The following is a 16,617-nucleotide window of genomic DNA, read 5'->3' on the forward strand; positions in this document are numbered from 1 at the left end:
AGAACTTCAAATGGGTCGGTGGTCGCAAAAGCAGCCCTTCGTCTCAAATGGATCCTTCCTTGCACGTGATCGGATGTAGGCAGTGCTATGATAATCGGTTGCCGTCGTTTTTATGTATATGTATACTCATCTGATTAATAAGCAATTAGTTATTCTATATAACCTGTTTGTGCTAAAGCTGTGGCACGCACACTAGGTGGAACTATCCCCCGTGCATCCGGCGCTGCAGTGAAGAACGCCTGCTTTCTAAAACTCCAAAACGAGTCTTAGGGAGTTTCGTCGACCGGCTTTTCAGTATCAGAGGTACAAGGGAGGAAAGGAAAAAAAAAAAAAAAGGAAAAAAAAAAAAGCAGGGGTGTGGGAAAGAGAGGGGACCAGGGGACGGAGGGGGCAGGGAGGGACCGCAACACCGAAGAGGGGAGACGGGGCCCCGAGGGCCCGGGGCTCACCGCAGCTCTCGTTCTTGGCGCTGCCAAGAGACTTTGCCAGTTCAGCCGCTTCTTTCTCCTTCTCTCCTCCCTTCCTCTTCTGTAACTCCAGTCGCTTGGCTGTCCTCCGCATAACGGAACACGCGAGCCCCTCGCAGCTCTTGCGAGATGAGGCCTCCTAGACACGTAGCCTCGCTCGCTCACTACGTGGCTGTACCGCGCTGCTGGTCACGCATACAGACCCTGGCGGTCTGACCTGCTGTGGACTACGAGGAGGGATCCTCCCACACCCACAGAGGCAGGGTCCCTCTGGCCTGCAGCGGGAGGCAGCTGCCAGCCAGATGGCCTTCCGTTTCTTCTTCTTTACCTTTCTGTGGCCTCTCCAGCTTCAGCAGCTCCCGTCCACAGCCAGTAAGTGCTCCGCCTGTCCCTCTGCGCTCCCGTGCCGTGAGGAGAGGGAGGCCGGGCGGAGACAGGCCACGCGAGCCTGAGGCTGCTGCAGTCAGCGGCATCCCCGGGGACGAACGGACAACCCCGCTCACGGCGTGGCCTCTGGCAGAGGGAAAGAGGCAGCAGCGACCGTTATTACCGCAGCTCCACCCTGGCCGGAGCCCCTCCGTCCGCAGGGGCTTCCGCGGACGGACGCCGCTCCTTCCCCGCGCCGCTGCTAACGGCACCCGCGTTAAGGGAGACTCGAGAACACCGGAGGGCCAGCTTGCCGCCCTCACGACAGGGCTCGGGGGCTGCCTGCGGCTGCAGCACAGGCTTCAGGGGAGGGGCTGCAGCTGGGGGCAGCCGCAGGGGCCGAGCGGGGCTGGGGAAAGGCGGCGGGGGAGCTCCGGCGACTCGGGGAGGCGCCCGCTGGCCGCGCCTGGGGGGTGCCCGCCTCCGTCCCCTCTTCCCTTCTGTCGGCTCTCGGGGACCTGCCCGGCGCTGCCCTGGCCCGGCTCGCCTCCGGCGGACCGGGAGCCTGCCGCGGCGGCCGCTTCGCAGCTTCCCGTCCCGCCGGCCCCGGGCGGCCAGCGGGCAGGAGGCACCCGCCGCCGCGGCCGCCGCCGCCCCCGCCGGAGGGGATCGCTCGCCTCACCCGCGGTCCCGGCGCTCGCCCGCGGGGCGGCAGTGGCGTTTCCTTACCGGGAGGGAGGAAGCAACGAGCGCGGCGGCACTTTCCCCCGGGGCCGCACTGCCGGTACCGTCGGACGGCACGTGCAGGACCGGGGCAGCCCCGCGCACTCGCAGCCTCCGAGCTGCAGTACCGAACATTGGGCCGCGGGGTGGCAGCGGCGAGGGCTTGGCAGAACGCGGCAGCGCGCATGCGCGGCACCCCAGCTGCAGTACCGGACTTTGGTCCTTAGGTGGCGAAAGAGAGCGCTGGCGCAAGGGGCCGCCACCGCGCATGCGCGGCTCCCAAGCTGCTGTACCGTGGTTTGGTAGCCAGGCAACAGGCAGAGAGCCGTAAACCGCGCCTCCGCGCATGCGCGTTTGCCGAGGCGTCGTGTCGCGATTTGGTTGCCTGGCAACAGCGGCGAGCGCCGTAAACGACGCTGGGCGCATGCGCGGATGCCAGGCGGCCGTAACGCGTCCTGGTTGCTAGGCAGCAGCAAGCGCGCCGTACAGGGCGCAGCGCGCATGCGCGGCTGCCCAGCTGCGCTTCAGTTGCCAGGCAACAGCGGCTAGCAACGTCTATGTGCCAGTGCGCATGCGCACCAGCAGGAGCCCACCGACTCACGCCACCGCGCATGCGCGCCTCCCCAACGCCAGTTCCCACCTTCGCTCCCCGGGCAGCAGAATCCGCATCCCCGCAACGATCCTCTTCTGAGCGTCAGCTGCGTGAGGGACGACTGACAGCTCAGCCCAGTAGAGACCAGCCGCAGGCGGCAACTCCTTGCTGGGGGCACAGGGCTGACGTCGCCCTGCCCTCTCCCCACTCGCAGCCCGGGCACTCCTCTTCATCGCCTCCCTTCCAAAAAGCACCCGAGCGGCTGGAGCGTTTACAGCAGTCAAGTGCAAGGAACAGACAATTCGGGCGGCCGCTTCTGTCCCTGCCCCCCCCACCCCGTTATCTAGAGAGGAGAAGCAGCACAGGGAACCTGCAAATGGGGGGGGGGGGGGGGGGGGGGGCAAGGGGGGTGTCCCCTGGAGCAAGCCCCAGGGACTGCTGCATCCCTCTGCATGGGGCATCAGGGTTGCGGGAGCGACAGCAGCCAGGCAGCAGACGCTGGCGAGAGATTTACAACAAAAAATAACGCCTGGTTCAGGTGACAGCCTGAAGGCAGGCCACAAGAGACCCAAAGCTGCTTCGTGCCGGAGGGGCGGCTCTGTTCGGCAGGAAAGGCCGCGGCCCAGCGCACCAGATGCGAGCGGCCCACCTGCAAGCTAGCGATACCCCGGCGACCCTGGGGCTCGGTCGGGGTGGGCACCTCTGTGCTATCAGAACGCTGCTCTCCTAATCCTGCACGCACGCAAGGCTCCTTGCGGGGGGCTTGTCTCTTATCGAAGAGACGCTGCACGGTGTTACGTACCGCCCTGCCCTCCGGCGTTCAAAGTAATCAGACGTTGAGGCAGGGAAAGCAGAGAGGCCTGTCGGGATATTAGATGTCCTCAGCAGAGGACCACAGAGCCCTCGAGGTTCCATCTTTGCTCCCTACAGGAGCGTGGCTCCGCACTCCTTGCCGCTCCTGCCAGCAAGCGTCACAGTTGCCCTTTGCCGCCTGCAACACGGCCCCAGTACTGCCGCTTACAGAGCGAGAGGCGCTCGCTATAAAGCGGCGATGAAGAACAAGGACGGCCCGTCGAGATGGCAGGAGGAACACAGAGAGCCTCCAGCATTAGCCAGGCAGGGCTTGCAACTCACCTCGTGTCCTGGTTTAACGCCAGCCGGCAACGAAGGCCCACGCGACCGCTCACTCGCTCCCCCGCCCCCAGCGGGACGGGGAGACAAGCGGAAGGGCAAAAGTGAGAAAACTCGTGGCTTGAAACAAAAACAGTTTAATCATCATGAAAAAGAAACAACAACAACTTGTAAGGAAAAGAAGAAGAACAAATGACAGAGAACAGGGTGCAGGCAGCACACCAGGGGTCTGGAGCCTGATGGATGATGGGGGGGGGGTGGTGTGGAATATGGAGGAGGGAAAGGAGGGAGGCAGGGCAGGAGATAGGAGAGCAGGGGGTGCAGTGGGAAACAACTCGCGGGGGTGTGCATGGGGGAGACACGGACCTAGTGGGGAGGGTAGGTGAGGGTACAAAGGTGCACGGGGGGGTACTAAAACCAGACGTGCTGCTTCACAGAAATACGGTCCCACCTGAATTCAGGAGTAGGGTTTCTTCTGCGCTTAAACATTAATCAGGCATTTAAAAGCTTCAGTAGACTTGCAAACTGAAACCTCTGACAATTTACGTAGTCTTCTAATTTCTGATATCCAGGATATGTGAAAATAACACTCTCAATTCAACAGTTTTCACCGAGAATGATCTGTGTTAACCTAAATCACACAAAGTGAATAATATCATGTTAGCCATGTAGCCTTTATTAAGAGGTTGAAATTACCTTCTCGGGATCTTTTAAGCTTCTAAGCGTAAAATAATGAGTGTAGCTTACAGATGTGGAAGAGAAATCTTTTGGTATCATAACCAAAGTAGTCTTCTCCTCTATGAATGGCAACACAATCTGTAATACTGCATCGACACTTCAAAACCCATTCTGTCTCTCCCCTTTTGTCATCCAATGTTGTCTTTTAGATATTTCAAGAAATTCTTTCATTGTCTATCCCATAAAATGAGAAGTAGATTATTACGGAAGAGCTCCACAGATAAAAAGTTAATGCATTAGACTAGCTGTGATATAAAAATTACTGGAGATATATTTACGTGTGATGTTCTGATGAATTATCTAGTTGTTTACAATTGCTAGGACTTCTCTCAGCGGTAAATCACTGGCAATGTGCACGAACACAAGAAACTCTTCACGGGGCACATTCATCCTTTATGCAGTTAAATGAAGTTTTTAAATCACAAAAAGATTTGGCTGTTACACAGTCTGTGTAAATTACGTGATAGTAACCCAAACCACAAGACCATGTCTCTCCTACTTTGCTCTGTTGCAGAAGAATCTCAGCTTGCAAAGCACATCAGTTTTCTGTAACACAGATAACCAGGGTTCAACACAGTCAGACTTTTCAGTCAGAAGGCCACAGAAAGAATCATAAAGAGACCGAGTATCTTTTCCTTAAACATCCTGTTTACAGACAGCTATGTTACCTCCAAGTGCTATGAAAGTTACTTTCTCTAAAACTATCTTCCATTTAGTTTTCCTTTTTTTTTTTTTTTTTTTTTTTTTTCCCCCTTTTCTTCCCCTGAAAACAATCTTATAGCTTAATCCTTATAGGATTTTTTTCAAGTTTTGTTTTTTTCTAACGAGTATCAACACATGAACACTCTAAATAGTTTCAGGAAGGTCAGTATTTGCTACAGTTGCACTTGATCCAACATCCCACTTTTTTTTCCACCAAGCAAAGGAGTTCAACCAAGTTTCTTTCAAGAGCCATACAGGAGAAAGTACAGATTCTGCTCTGTCTGCTAACAAGCAGGCGAAGGAGCTGCTACCGATTTGAAAACTGTAGAGGCTCTGCTGTGCCCATTTTGAACTGGGGAACAAAAATAGTATTTAGGTCCACTTTTTCTCATTTGCAAAGCAGATCCACTGCCTTGGGAGACTGACCAGAATTACCTGGAACAAACATTCTTTTTGCCTAGGATCTGTTTGTTAGTTGAGAAAACAATCACTATGTCTCTGTGATAATATGACACGATTTCATCAAGACACTTCTGTCTCAAGGGGCCCAGTTGTATTTTATTTTCTAGTAACACAGCATCTATCCAATTCCGGTCTCTGACTTAAGAGATGAGCAACATGCAATTTCTTCAATGTCTACTTATCACGGTGAGGAAGTCAACAAACCTCTTTTCACAGTTACAAGCACTTTTCAAAGACCTGACAGTTCCCTCAGGTCATCAACTGACCCTGAACAAGTTGCAAAAAGGATCAATAAATGTGAGAAAGACCTTTGGTATGAGGGAACCCAGACAAACCGGTGCAGCAGTGTAGGGTTTAGGGATTAATCCGTGCGGGGCCCGGACGACGGAACACCAATGTGATGATTAAAGTCGCCCGTTTATTGAGCTTAGCTAATCATTTTTATACAATTCTCTAAGTTGTTGAGAGACTTTGATTGGCTACTATATGCAAGCACTTGGTGTCCACACACACAAGCATAAGCGGTGATTGGTTACATCGGTACCGTCCACGCGCACAAACACAAGACATAATTGGTTGTGTTAATTAGAGCATACAAGACTTGTCTTAGTCCAATTGGTCAAGATAAGCCCCTGAATTGAGGTTGTTTGTGCCAAGCTCCCTTTATCGTGGAATGTGCACCTGTGTTTTCCTAATTGGGATCTTTCTTCTTCTGTCTTCTTATTTATTCTGTTCAAGGCCTTCTAAAGGCGCCTGGAACAGACTTGTGACCATGAGCTATTTTCAGGCCCAATAACTAAGTTCCATATAACTGAACCCTACACAGCAGCTTTCTTCCCTATTGATTGGAAGAGAATGCTGTTTGGCTGCTGCTTCTACGGATAATCCACAAATTATTTGCTATTCTTCTTAGCCAAAGGGCTAAGGCAGTGCCATCAGCAACTTCATAATAAACCCTGAAACAAGAAGCAGATATTACAGCTCCAAGTCTGAGGAAACAGCATCAATGATTAAGACAGCTCTAACATGGAAGGCCTGGTAAGTGGCAGTGGTATAAGGCACTAGCAATTTATCAGGGCTCTCTTTCAAATGCTGGCATTTTCTGTGACTTGGATTTTGCCTATTGTTATGAGATCATTACATCACCTATCACACAAGTGTAGCTTTGTTAACTTTCAAAGAAAAGCTGCTAGACAATATACAACACAAAGTTAGACAAGCGAGGGAAGTACACAGGGATTTCACAGGCAATCTGGAATCGGGCACCCGACTTGAATTCCCGGCTTTGAAAACCTCTCTCCAAATGACTTACCATCCTTTCACTAAGATCCAGCAGCAGTTCCCTCCTGTGCCTCATGCTCTTCTTTAGTCAGCCAAAGCCCACGGAGCTGCACTGTAAGCTTGAAGACGAGGATGCCAGCTGCGTGTCCTATTTCTGTCACCTAGTTTTTACGTACCGTTTCTTGCTAATCAAAAGGCCCAGTGATTCCTCCTCACACATCACACTGGAGTTAGTACGTCCAAGCATTATTTCTGCCGCGCTACATTTGCACGGATTAGCTGCTGAACCCTCCAGATGATGTACTGCTTTTCAAGAAGGGTGTAGTATAACTGGCGAGGGTCTACAGTAAGTCCAAGAGGGTGCTCAACAATGTACAGGAGTCTGACTTCAAAGCATAAATTGAAAAACAGCCGCTTAACCTAGAAAGGGCAATACTGAAGAGAAATAACAATGTTTAAACTCTAAAAGGTAGCTGTAAGGAAGAACTTTTGTGTGCATCCACTGCACACAGTTACACGGAATCATGGGGCTTAAATTACAACCTGAAAAACTTAGGGTATGTGGCAATCTTTGCAACAGTAGTAACAATTACAGGAAATGTTTAAGAATAAATTAGGCAAGCATTTGTCAAGAATGGTACAGAAAGTTGATCATTCACCTCTAGAATGAGAGCAACACTAGACTATCTTCAAAGGTTCTTCTTTCCCCACTGCTGTCCCTCTCCGTATTTCTACCCTCAAACACAAGCATCATCCCCAGCTCTGCACTTACAATTCTATCTGCATATGCACATGTCTAGAGATGCACATTTATTTCTTCGTTACACAGGTGAAGGAGAGTACTCATAGGTAAGGCAATTTACATAAACAGCTTCTGAAAGTTAAACACCTCAGCTTCTTGCAAAACGTCAGCCCAACAGAACACCGGGAGCGGTATGTAAATCCTTATGCCAAAACTGCGTTCTCTTAAATCTTATGAAAACCATTTCTAACATAAAGCCTGACCTGACTGGTCTATTTTCTGACACTCCCCTTCTCTGTCATCAGGTACTCATTAGACAGTAAAACAACTGACGGGGCAAACACCATAACTAGCACGATAGCTGACTTCCGTAGCAGTTGCATATCATGTCTGAAGAAATGTGAGTTTAGTAGGTGTATAGGTAGATACACATTCAGAAATGCACAAGAACTGAAAGGAGTAATCTGTAACTGGTAGACTAAGAACACTGCAATAGCACGCAATGTAAATCAACATGCACCTATAGGGAAGGGAAGGGAAGGGAAGTACAGAAACATTCTTCTGGATTAAAAAAAAAAAAAATAAAATACGCAGCAATGGTAGGAAAAGGTACTTGGAACGTGCCACTTTCAGTCCACTGAAACAATGTCTGCAACAGCAGTAAGAACACTGGCAAACTACCTTCTCTGTTCCACAGGGCCTTGAAACCCATACGCATTGTCTGTTGCCAGTTGCTGTTAGGAAACAAAGGCACTGTGATCAGTAGAAGCGTGTAGAACACCAAAAATGAAACTTTTGAGTACGTCACATGCAAGATCCTCATTCTCCGTACAGTCTACAAGGTTACACAATTGTAAAATACTTTGTAAGAATGAGAATCCTGACGTTTGTCTTGGATTAAAAAAGTTTTTAAATTCCGCTTTGTTCTGAGGTTTTTTTCCCCCCAAGGGCTTAAAAATAAAAGCATCTTGGTAAAGTGATTTTCACACACTGCACAGACACAAGCAGTGTTTCTCCCACTGCGAGAGGAGTATCAAAATACTCTTATCTAATATGTTAGACAAGAGTGACCGAGGTCACAGGAGAATCTGTACTTTCCCACTGATTACAAGGAACGGGCCAGCTGCTTTGTGCCTCCTATGCAGCTGGAGCATGCAGTTGCCTGGTAACTTGTTCCGAGCTATTGCATCTTAATCACATACACACGTAGGAATACCAAGCTGACCGCTTAGGTTTATCAGCCAAAACAGTTTACAGCAACACAATAGTTTAGAGCAATTCAGGAAGTTTAACACTGAATTTAGGTATGTGCTTATATGGTTGGATGAACAGAGCTTCTATAAATGAAAGGGAAACAACAGAAGTTATTTACATGTGATTTCAGAGCATACAAAAGGTATAGTCTACAAACCAAGTATCAAGTACTAGCAATATTTACCTGTTCAAAGGGCATCATGTAATGTCTCAGACTCAACAAGCATAAACTGACAGACTGTTATGATTTGAAAATTTTAAAAAAGTTCCAATAGTGTGCCCAAAACGGAGGTGTTTCAGTGTTCAGGCTAGACTCCTTGTCTCCAGTAAATACACATCTTAATTCTAACACAGGATAAAAACCGATTTATAAATGTCCTCTTGCAAAAATGAAACCGTTCCAATCACCCTGTTCACTCCTGTTTAAGATATTAAATAGGGCAAATCAGAAGTAACTTGAACCAATCCCTCCCACCCAGCTACAAACCAGGACCATATACAGCCCCTTGCAGACTACACAAGACCCTGTCTCATTCCAGCCACATCATTAGCATAAGCTGTGCAAACCCATGCAAATCAACAGGTTTTTCAGGCATAAAAGCAGACTCCAACAGCAGTTAAGCCACTTCTTACAACTGACAATGTCATACTTCCATCCCTGATCATAGCACAAGAACAAAAGAGAATGGGTCTTTATTGTCCTTCATGAACTTGAGGGGCTGCAAGAAACCAGTGAAGTCACAAGCCTGGATTCTGTAACGTCGCTACCAGCATAATTTCCAGATCAAAGATCCGGCCTCCTGTTAAGATCATCAAACATAATTTTGAGTTCGGAGGACAGGTCATCACAACACTATGTTAGGTAGAGTATAAAACCTTATCATCAGATTCTCAGCTAGTTTAAGTCAATGTATTCTGTGTGTTCCGCTGAAGTCAATGAAACTAAACACACTATCACAGGAAAGAGGTATTTCAGCACGCCTCAGACCTGGAAAACTATCTTGAAAAATGCCCATAACTTTTAACACAAATTCTCTGCACTTCCCACGATCTCTCAACAGCGAGCAGTAGTAAGACCCTAACAGTTACTTGCAACCTATTTCTTGCATAGCATTCATTTTTATTTTAATTTTAAAAGGGGCAACTAATACATAAGATTTTTGCAGCTACTCACAAAAATCAATAAGCAAAGACATTTGTTCCAAGATTTAAATTACTTGTACAATTTAAAAAAAACTATCAAAGCTCTGTAAAGTAAAATAGATACATTTACCTACTCATGTAGGAAACTACAGACAAACTTCAGGAAATGACCAAAGGTGCAGAGGATAGGCTAATAGGCTAAGGTAGAAAAATAACAACAACAAAAAAAAACAACCCAGGAGTTCTACAGAAAAATGAGTGAGCAGCCCACGGCACTGGCAGACAACAGATTTTTTTATACCCACTTCCTCCACCCCTTCTTCCTATTCCCCCCCCCCCCCCCCCTTTTTTTTTTTTAAGGGAAATAATTATTCTATTGTGAAACATATTGTCAGTGATGCAGTTGAAGCCAAAAGTTTACATGAGTTCAGGAGAGGATTAAGCGAATTCTAAGACATGTGCCAACACAACTGCTATAAAAAGCATCTGCATCACGGTGAAATGCAAACAGCTACTCTGAGAACGACACATTATTATTCACTAAATTTGCCTTTGCCTTTTACCCTGTTGTATAGTTACTAATGTTGAAAAGAGTCACTGCTGTGCAAGAAACTAAAACTTACAGCGCTTCGTGCTGGGAGAGAACTGTGGCCCATCAGCTCGTGGCTGTGAAGCCTTACAACTTAACACGTTGCAGCTGCACACCAACAAGTTCTGAGGTGGACTGCTGACTGTATTCAATAGTCACAGCTTAGGTAGGAGGATATGATAAACCTTACTTATTCGCCTTTAACCGATGCTCCAAATATGTTAAAGTCGTTCTTAAAGCAGGTTACTGGTTTGATTACCCTTCATACAAAATCCTCCTTCAAATGCAGGTTTCTGTTCTCTTCTTTTCAGATTTAAGGCATGAACAGAAACCACACCTGCATCATCACTGAAATCAGTGCCTATTTTTCAATAAACTTTAGCAGCATCAGAATTCGTCCTCAAGTACCGTTCATAAAGCAAATGCTTCATTCTTCAAAACTTTTTTCAGCAAAGGTTAGTAACGCTGTACCACAGACTCTCACGCCCATTCACACATGTTCTTCCCGAGACTGTTACGCAGCTTAGTATTTTAAAAATCACCATCCTAACTGCATACCTGATACTACTGGTTCTCCCCTTTTTAAAGTCTGATGTTAAGGAAAAGCTGCAAGTCCTACAAAACCAGGCAGACTTGCTTGTTCTTGCCAAAGAGAAAAAGGTTAAGCATTATTAAAAAATAAGACTATTGCCTACCTTTAAGTATCCATAAAGCTATCAACATGAACCGTATGGTGGCTTGTTAGCACCAATACTTGTACACGGGCATGCAAAATGTCCTTCACTTAAATTCCAAACTCTATGAATTAATTGGTGGGCAATTCCCCAAGGATAAAACGTCTATCAAAAGCCAACAGTAAGCCAGAAATCTCTTTCCGTTTCATAGGGTTAAAAAAAAAAATAAATACAGTGAATCCTGAAAAAAGAAATCGATATTAGACAGGGAACGCCTATATAGTTATAGGGCAAGTAATAAAACATTTAGTGTTTTGATTTTCTTCTTTTTATTTATGTCATCACAATAGTTAGACAAACATGGAAACATTTGCAACAGCAATACTTGGGCCACTTTAAAATCTTGGTAACACTGAAATACAGGTCAGCAAAAGCTAATGATGTGGGGAGGGGACTTTAGGTCTTCTTATTTTCATACACATTCACACACACACACATATATCTATACACACACGCGCACTCCACAACTCCAAAGAGCTATCTTAACTATGTCTGCCAGTAAACGGAAATAGTAGGCAGAAAGGAACCATATCCATACTAAGACAGTTAGCTGTGTCGTAAAACTGAAGATCACTGCAACCAGTGCCATCTTAAAGAAGAAGAAAAAAAAAACAAAAACAAACCAACACCAAAAAACCTGAAAGGAACCATCGCTGTGCATGTCATAAGCATGAAGTTATTTTAACCTGGTGACTACTCTGCTCTATACTTTAAGCATCGTGAAGTTTTTATGTGTTTTTAAGGTCTAAGGTTACTATTTTAAATGACCTACTTGTAGTGGCAGCCCAAGTAGCATTCTGGAGAACACCACAGTGCCCACAACTTCTACAGGTCAGTGCAGCCTGATCAAGCACTACATTTCTAGGGGAAGAAAACAAAAAACCACTACCGCTCATTTATTCAATTGAAAAGCTTATTACCTGCACCTTCCAAAGCAACAGGCTACAGGAACACTGAATGCAAAGTAAACCAGACCCATCTGGAATAATCTGACCTCTCAGCTCCAAGTTACACATCTTTCATTTCGTATTTGAAGGGATTAACAGCATTTGGATGCACAGAAACTGTCTTTACAGTGATGTCTGCAGACCTCCGAGTCATAAGTTAAAAATGTCTTCCTAAATTATAACAGTATTAGCACTTCCTCTGAAAGGAGTGAAAAAAACACAACCAGGGAAGGAGGAAGTGACACAACACCAAGGTTTTTTGTCCCAGAGATAACAAAATCCTGAGAGAACAAGATGCTTGTGCTATCAGAATAAAAATCCCCAAAGAATCAAAAGAGTTTACCTTTCCCTTGGAAAAGTTACCTTTGAGTCAAGATCTGCTCTTTTTCTCTCCCAAGCATGAAATCTCTCTTCAGCTTAAGACTCTCTTCTACTGCAGTAGAAATTTAGTGCACATGCTGGAACCTGGACAGAATCTTATTTAAAAAAACAAACAATACAATAGTACTACAGTGGCCAGAAATCTTTTACATATTCTGATGAAAAGACTCAACTTATTTCTAGGAAATAAAGTGTTTGGGGCCAAAGCCAACGCATGATGGTCATGTAAGGTTAAATTTTTATTAATTTTTTTTTTTTTTTTAAATTGATATATTGAAAAAAGCTGGAGAAGGAAGCGGGGACAGAAAGGAAAAACCATTCAGGGAGTCAGTGGCATAGACTGTCAGCACGCAATCTAAATATTGTAATTGCAGATCACATAGTCAGAACAAGCCAGTCAAAAGTAGCACCCTCCCTGGGAGAGGGGTGGGAGTCTCTCTCCCCTTGTCTTTCAAGCCAAGACCCAACTAGCAGAAGGCAGCTTTTCTGTCAGATAAAGCAAGGCAAAAGGATCATGTACAGCAACTTCCTTGCAGCCTCTTGCTCCTGAGCACCCTTCTTCACCTCTTTCTTTCTTTCTTTCTTCTGGTGATGGGAAGGCAAAGCACGTTCTGGTTCCTGTGAGCCCATACTGCTTGTCCCTATAGTCACAGCAGGCACCTGTGATTCCTCTCCGAAGACATTTACGCATAGAAATCAGTTGAGTGGTGTGTTACGGAAGCATAAGCTGCAGTGGACGTGATTTTGAATCAGTTATTGTTTTGCCCATCATGACAAAATAAAACCAGCAATTTCTAACTTTATAGAAATCCTCCTAAAGTAGTAGTTGCCCCCAGTCGCTGTCAAGTTTTTGTATCACAGGAGAACAAATGCAGCCAAAAGAACATTTTCTCTAAAATGACCACTCCGAACTGCACAAGCAGGCAGGCACAGGCCGCTGCCAATTTAATTAAGCGTATGTACACAGCACCACTTAGTGGTGCAAGCGGAGTCACCGCTGATAGGAATGAGAAGCTTGAACACCAACCTTCCCTCCCCGGCCCCCTGGACACTGCAGCCTGATCTTGACAAATTGACCGCCTGGATAAAGAAAGCTATCTGGCAACTAAAAAGATCCATTGTACTTTTCTGCTCAGTACACCTAAAGATACAGTTTCACCCTCGAAATCTCGGCCAATTTCTTGAATACCACCAACACTCAGAACAGGTTTCAAATGGCAACGTGGCAGGACAAAGTAATAAATACTTATCCTTAAGTCTGCTAACTTTCTAAACCTTTGCCTAGACCTTAAGGAAATGTAAAAACAAACAAACTACTGCAAAGTTCAATACGCAATCCACGCAAAGTTAAGGCTATCAAGTAGGAACTGGATTACGAGTATAAATCATGCAACAGCTACTCTATGACATGGATGTCCTGAACAGATCATCCTCTACAGTTTAAGTCCAAGGTACAAACCCATCAGCACCTCCTTCCCTCTCTGTATCGCTGTGGTTACCTGCTCTGCGCCCAGAGCCAAAAAGAGTCCCGACGTTGGAGTTACTGTTCCTTTTATGCCCACCCCCATACTTCTTTCCCGACGGAGAGGTGATGCACCTGATTTGAGGTGGAGTGCAGACAACCTTCTCATCTAGTGCTGGGCAGTTTATTTGTCCCATAAACAAACCCCAGGAAAGAGAATGCACGGTTGGACGGGTGCACTTGAGGTTTTGACCACGCGGTAGCACCGTTAACTGCTGAAAGAGCAGGACTCTCTGCCGCTCCGTGTCCATGTCACGACTGCCCTCACGTCCCCAGTCTGCACCCAGCTCCTCCAGGGTGTGCAGAGGGGCTTCCAGCCCTGGCTCAGCAGGCGTCCACATAAGATCCCCCAGCCAAGAGGGGGGTGTATGCTCACCTGCCACATCGATACCGTGGGTACATTAAAAGCCACCCCGCAACTCTTTCCCCAGAAGTGACTGGGGGAGGCTTTTCAGTCATCTGGCTGTAAACCCCCTCCCCCTCAGGGAGACCAACATCCAGGCATGCCTTGCTCTAACTCCCCAAATCCACTGCCCTCCGAGGAATAAAAGGCGTCTGGGCCACTCCCCCGGCTCTAATCTGCAGATATGCCTGGCTTCCCAGAAGTAGGCTGAGAAAGCCAGCATTAAGGCACTCCTTCCCAAGCCCAGATCCACAGAATCCTCAGAGAAAAGAAGAAAAATAGCCACTTCACCGCAGCAGGAAGTAAATAAACTTGGGGGACACAGGAGGCCAGTTCTCCCGGGGTCAATGGAAAGGAGGGCTAGATGCAACGTATCTGAGGATTTTCCATGTGCACAGCTGAAACAGCCATGCCTCAAGCAGGGATGCGTCCCATTTATGGCAGTTCCTCCCCACTTCTCATCCCCAAAAGACAAACTCGGGCCTCTGCCTTCTCCGTGTGTAGCTCCCCACTCCCTTCAGCATGGAGCTGCGAGGCTCTGGGTTTGTGGAGAACCACAGGTGGGAAACCGAGGCTACTAATGGTGACCACAGAGAACAGACCAGCTCGGAGGGGGCGAGGAGGGCTGATGCACAATTTCTACGTTTGAATTTGTTGGGAACTTGGTGGGAGTCACAGGCTTGCAAGCCACAACCCCAGCTATCCAGGACATGGGCTTCCCAAGATCACAAACCTCAGGGGACGGGGACGGGGACGGCGCCTGCGCCGGCGAGCGAACGCCGGGCTGCCCCAACGCGAAGCACGGCGCATGCGCCCAGGAGGCGCATCCGCACGGCTGGTCGGGGAGCGGGCGCAGCGGGAAGCCCGCGGAAAACCACGCGAAACCGGCAACGCTCCTGAGTCTGACCTGGTCGGACTACGCCGCGCCCGAGAGCCGCGCTGCTGCCCGGCTGCCGAGTCCGCGAAAACTACAGCTCCCGGCATGCCCCGGGAGGCAGCCTGCCCCGCTGCCTGACGCCGAGGGGACGCCGCTTCCGTTCCCCCCCACCTCCCCACGCCGGCGCAGCAGCAGTTCCCGCCGAGCCCCCAGCGCCGCTCCGGGTAGCTCCGGCACGGCGCGGCCCCGCTGCCGCTCCGTGCGTGCAACATGGACCCCGCCGTCCTCCTCGGGGCTTTCCCCGGGACCCGCCGGCCGACTGCGCAGCCCCGCCACGGGGCCCGGTGAGCCCCCCCGCGCGCCCGTTCTCTCAGCCGCCCTGTCAGCGCCCCCCCCACCCCCGCGCGCCCGTTCTCTCAGCCGCCCTGTCAGCACCCCCCCCCCCCCCCGCGCGCCCGTTCTCTCAGCCGCCCTGTCAGCGCCCCCCCCCCCCCCCCCCCGCGCGCCCGTTCTCTCAGCCGCCCTGTCAGCGCCCCCCCCACCAGCCCCGCGCGCACGTTCTCTCAGCCGCCCTGTCAGCGCCCCCCCCCCACCCCCGCGCGCCCGTTCTCTCAGCCGCCCTGTCAGCGCCCCCACCCCCGCGCGCCCGTTCTCTCAGCCGCCCTGTCAGCGCCCCGCCCCCCACCCCCGCGCGCACGTTCTCTCAGCCGCCCTGTGAGCCCCCAGGGCTCCCCCCCGGCCTCGGCACAGGCGGCCCCCACCTCCCCCGCGCCACCCCCGCCTCCGACGTTCGCCGGTACCGAGGGGCGCCCGGCCCCGCTCACCTTCTCCCTCGGGGCAGCCGCAGCCCGGTCACTGCTCAGCTCCGCTCCTGCCTGGGCTCCCGGCGGCCCCTCCCCTTGCCAGGGAGGGGGCGTCGCCATCAGCCTCTCACTGTCCGCACCTGCGGCTCCTCCAGCCCCGGCCCGCAGCTGTGGTACCGAAACCCGGAACCAAACCCCTCACCACCAAGGTGAAGTGAAGCAGCAGGCACTGCCTTGACTGAGTGACAGATGTCAAGAGTCATCTGATGTGGAAGAGGTGTTAACTGGGGTCAAAATACAGATTTTATTACCCGTCTGATTTTAGTTCTAAGACTTGGCGATTGCCAGGTATCATCTTTTCGATTTCCCCAGGTCCACCCGCGAGCGAGGCCACAAGGGAGATTTCTTCCAGAGAGAGGATAGAGTTATTAAGTCTCAAGACCACGATTTGCTTTTCTCCTTCATGAAGAGGTGAGTGGATCATATAGCATCACTAGTCACCCAAGCAGTTAAGCCTGAACTTTTCACCTGTCCTTTAATGCCGTCAACTCCAAGCTAAATTTTTCCCGTTATTAAGAGGGGACCAAAGATCATGTGAAGTATTATTATCCTTTCTACAAATACACCCCCATCTTAGAGCTTTAGCTACTAGAGAAGGTCTTGGGAGTTTGGGGTCAGAGGAGCTAGCTGCAAGTACAAACTTTCATACAGCTCTGTTTAGGATGTGTGATGCTTCTCTGGTTGTCTAAACCGGTCTGAA

The 16,617-nt window shown here is 49.2% G+C and overlaps 1 protein-coding gene across 1 annotated transcript; it reads right to left on the minus strand.

The window, feature by feature from the left end:
• Positions 1 to 393: 393 nt before the first annotated feature.
• On the minus strand, positions 394 to 2,017 carry LOC126036393 (uncharacterized). Its single transcript, XM_049796098.1, has 3 exons — positions 1,563 to 2,017; positions 796 to 980; positions 394 to 652 (listed from the first exon to the last, which is right to left on the minus strand). Exons 1-3 carry the CDS (start codon positions 1,980 to 1,982, stop codon positions 607 to 609), a joined length of 651 nt encoding a protein of 216 aa, XP_049652055.1. The 5' UTR covers positions 1,983 to 2,017; the 3' UTR covers positions 394 to 606.
• Between the last annotated feature and the right edge of the window lie 14,600 nt (positions 2,018 to 16,617).

This window comes from Accipiter gentilis, chromosome 3, assembly GCF_929443795.1.
Source record: "Accipiter gentilis chromosome 3, bAccGen1.1, whole genome shotgun sequence".
In the NCBI taxonomy this organism is placed as follows: Eukaryota; Metazoa; Chordata; class Aves; order Accipitriformes; family Accipitridae; genus Astur; species Astur gentilis.

Coding starts and splice junctions, on each gene's coding strand:
- LOC126036393 (XM_049796098.1), bottom strand. CDS start 1,982: ATGCGCCCAGCGTCGTTTACGGCGCTCGCCGCTGTTGCCAGGCAACCA. Junction 981..1,562: donor TCGTTGCTTCCTCCCTCCCG/GTAAGGAAACGC, acceptor TCCCTCTGCCAG/AGGCCACGCCGTGAGCGGGG. Junction 653..795: donor GCTGGAGAGGCCACAGAAAG/GTAAAGAAGAAG, acceptor ATGCGTGACCAG/CAGCGCGGTACAGCCACGTA.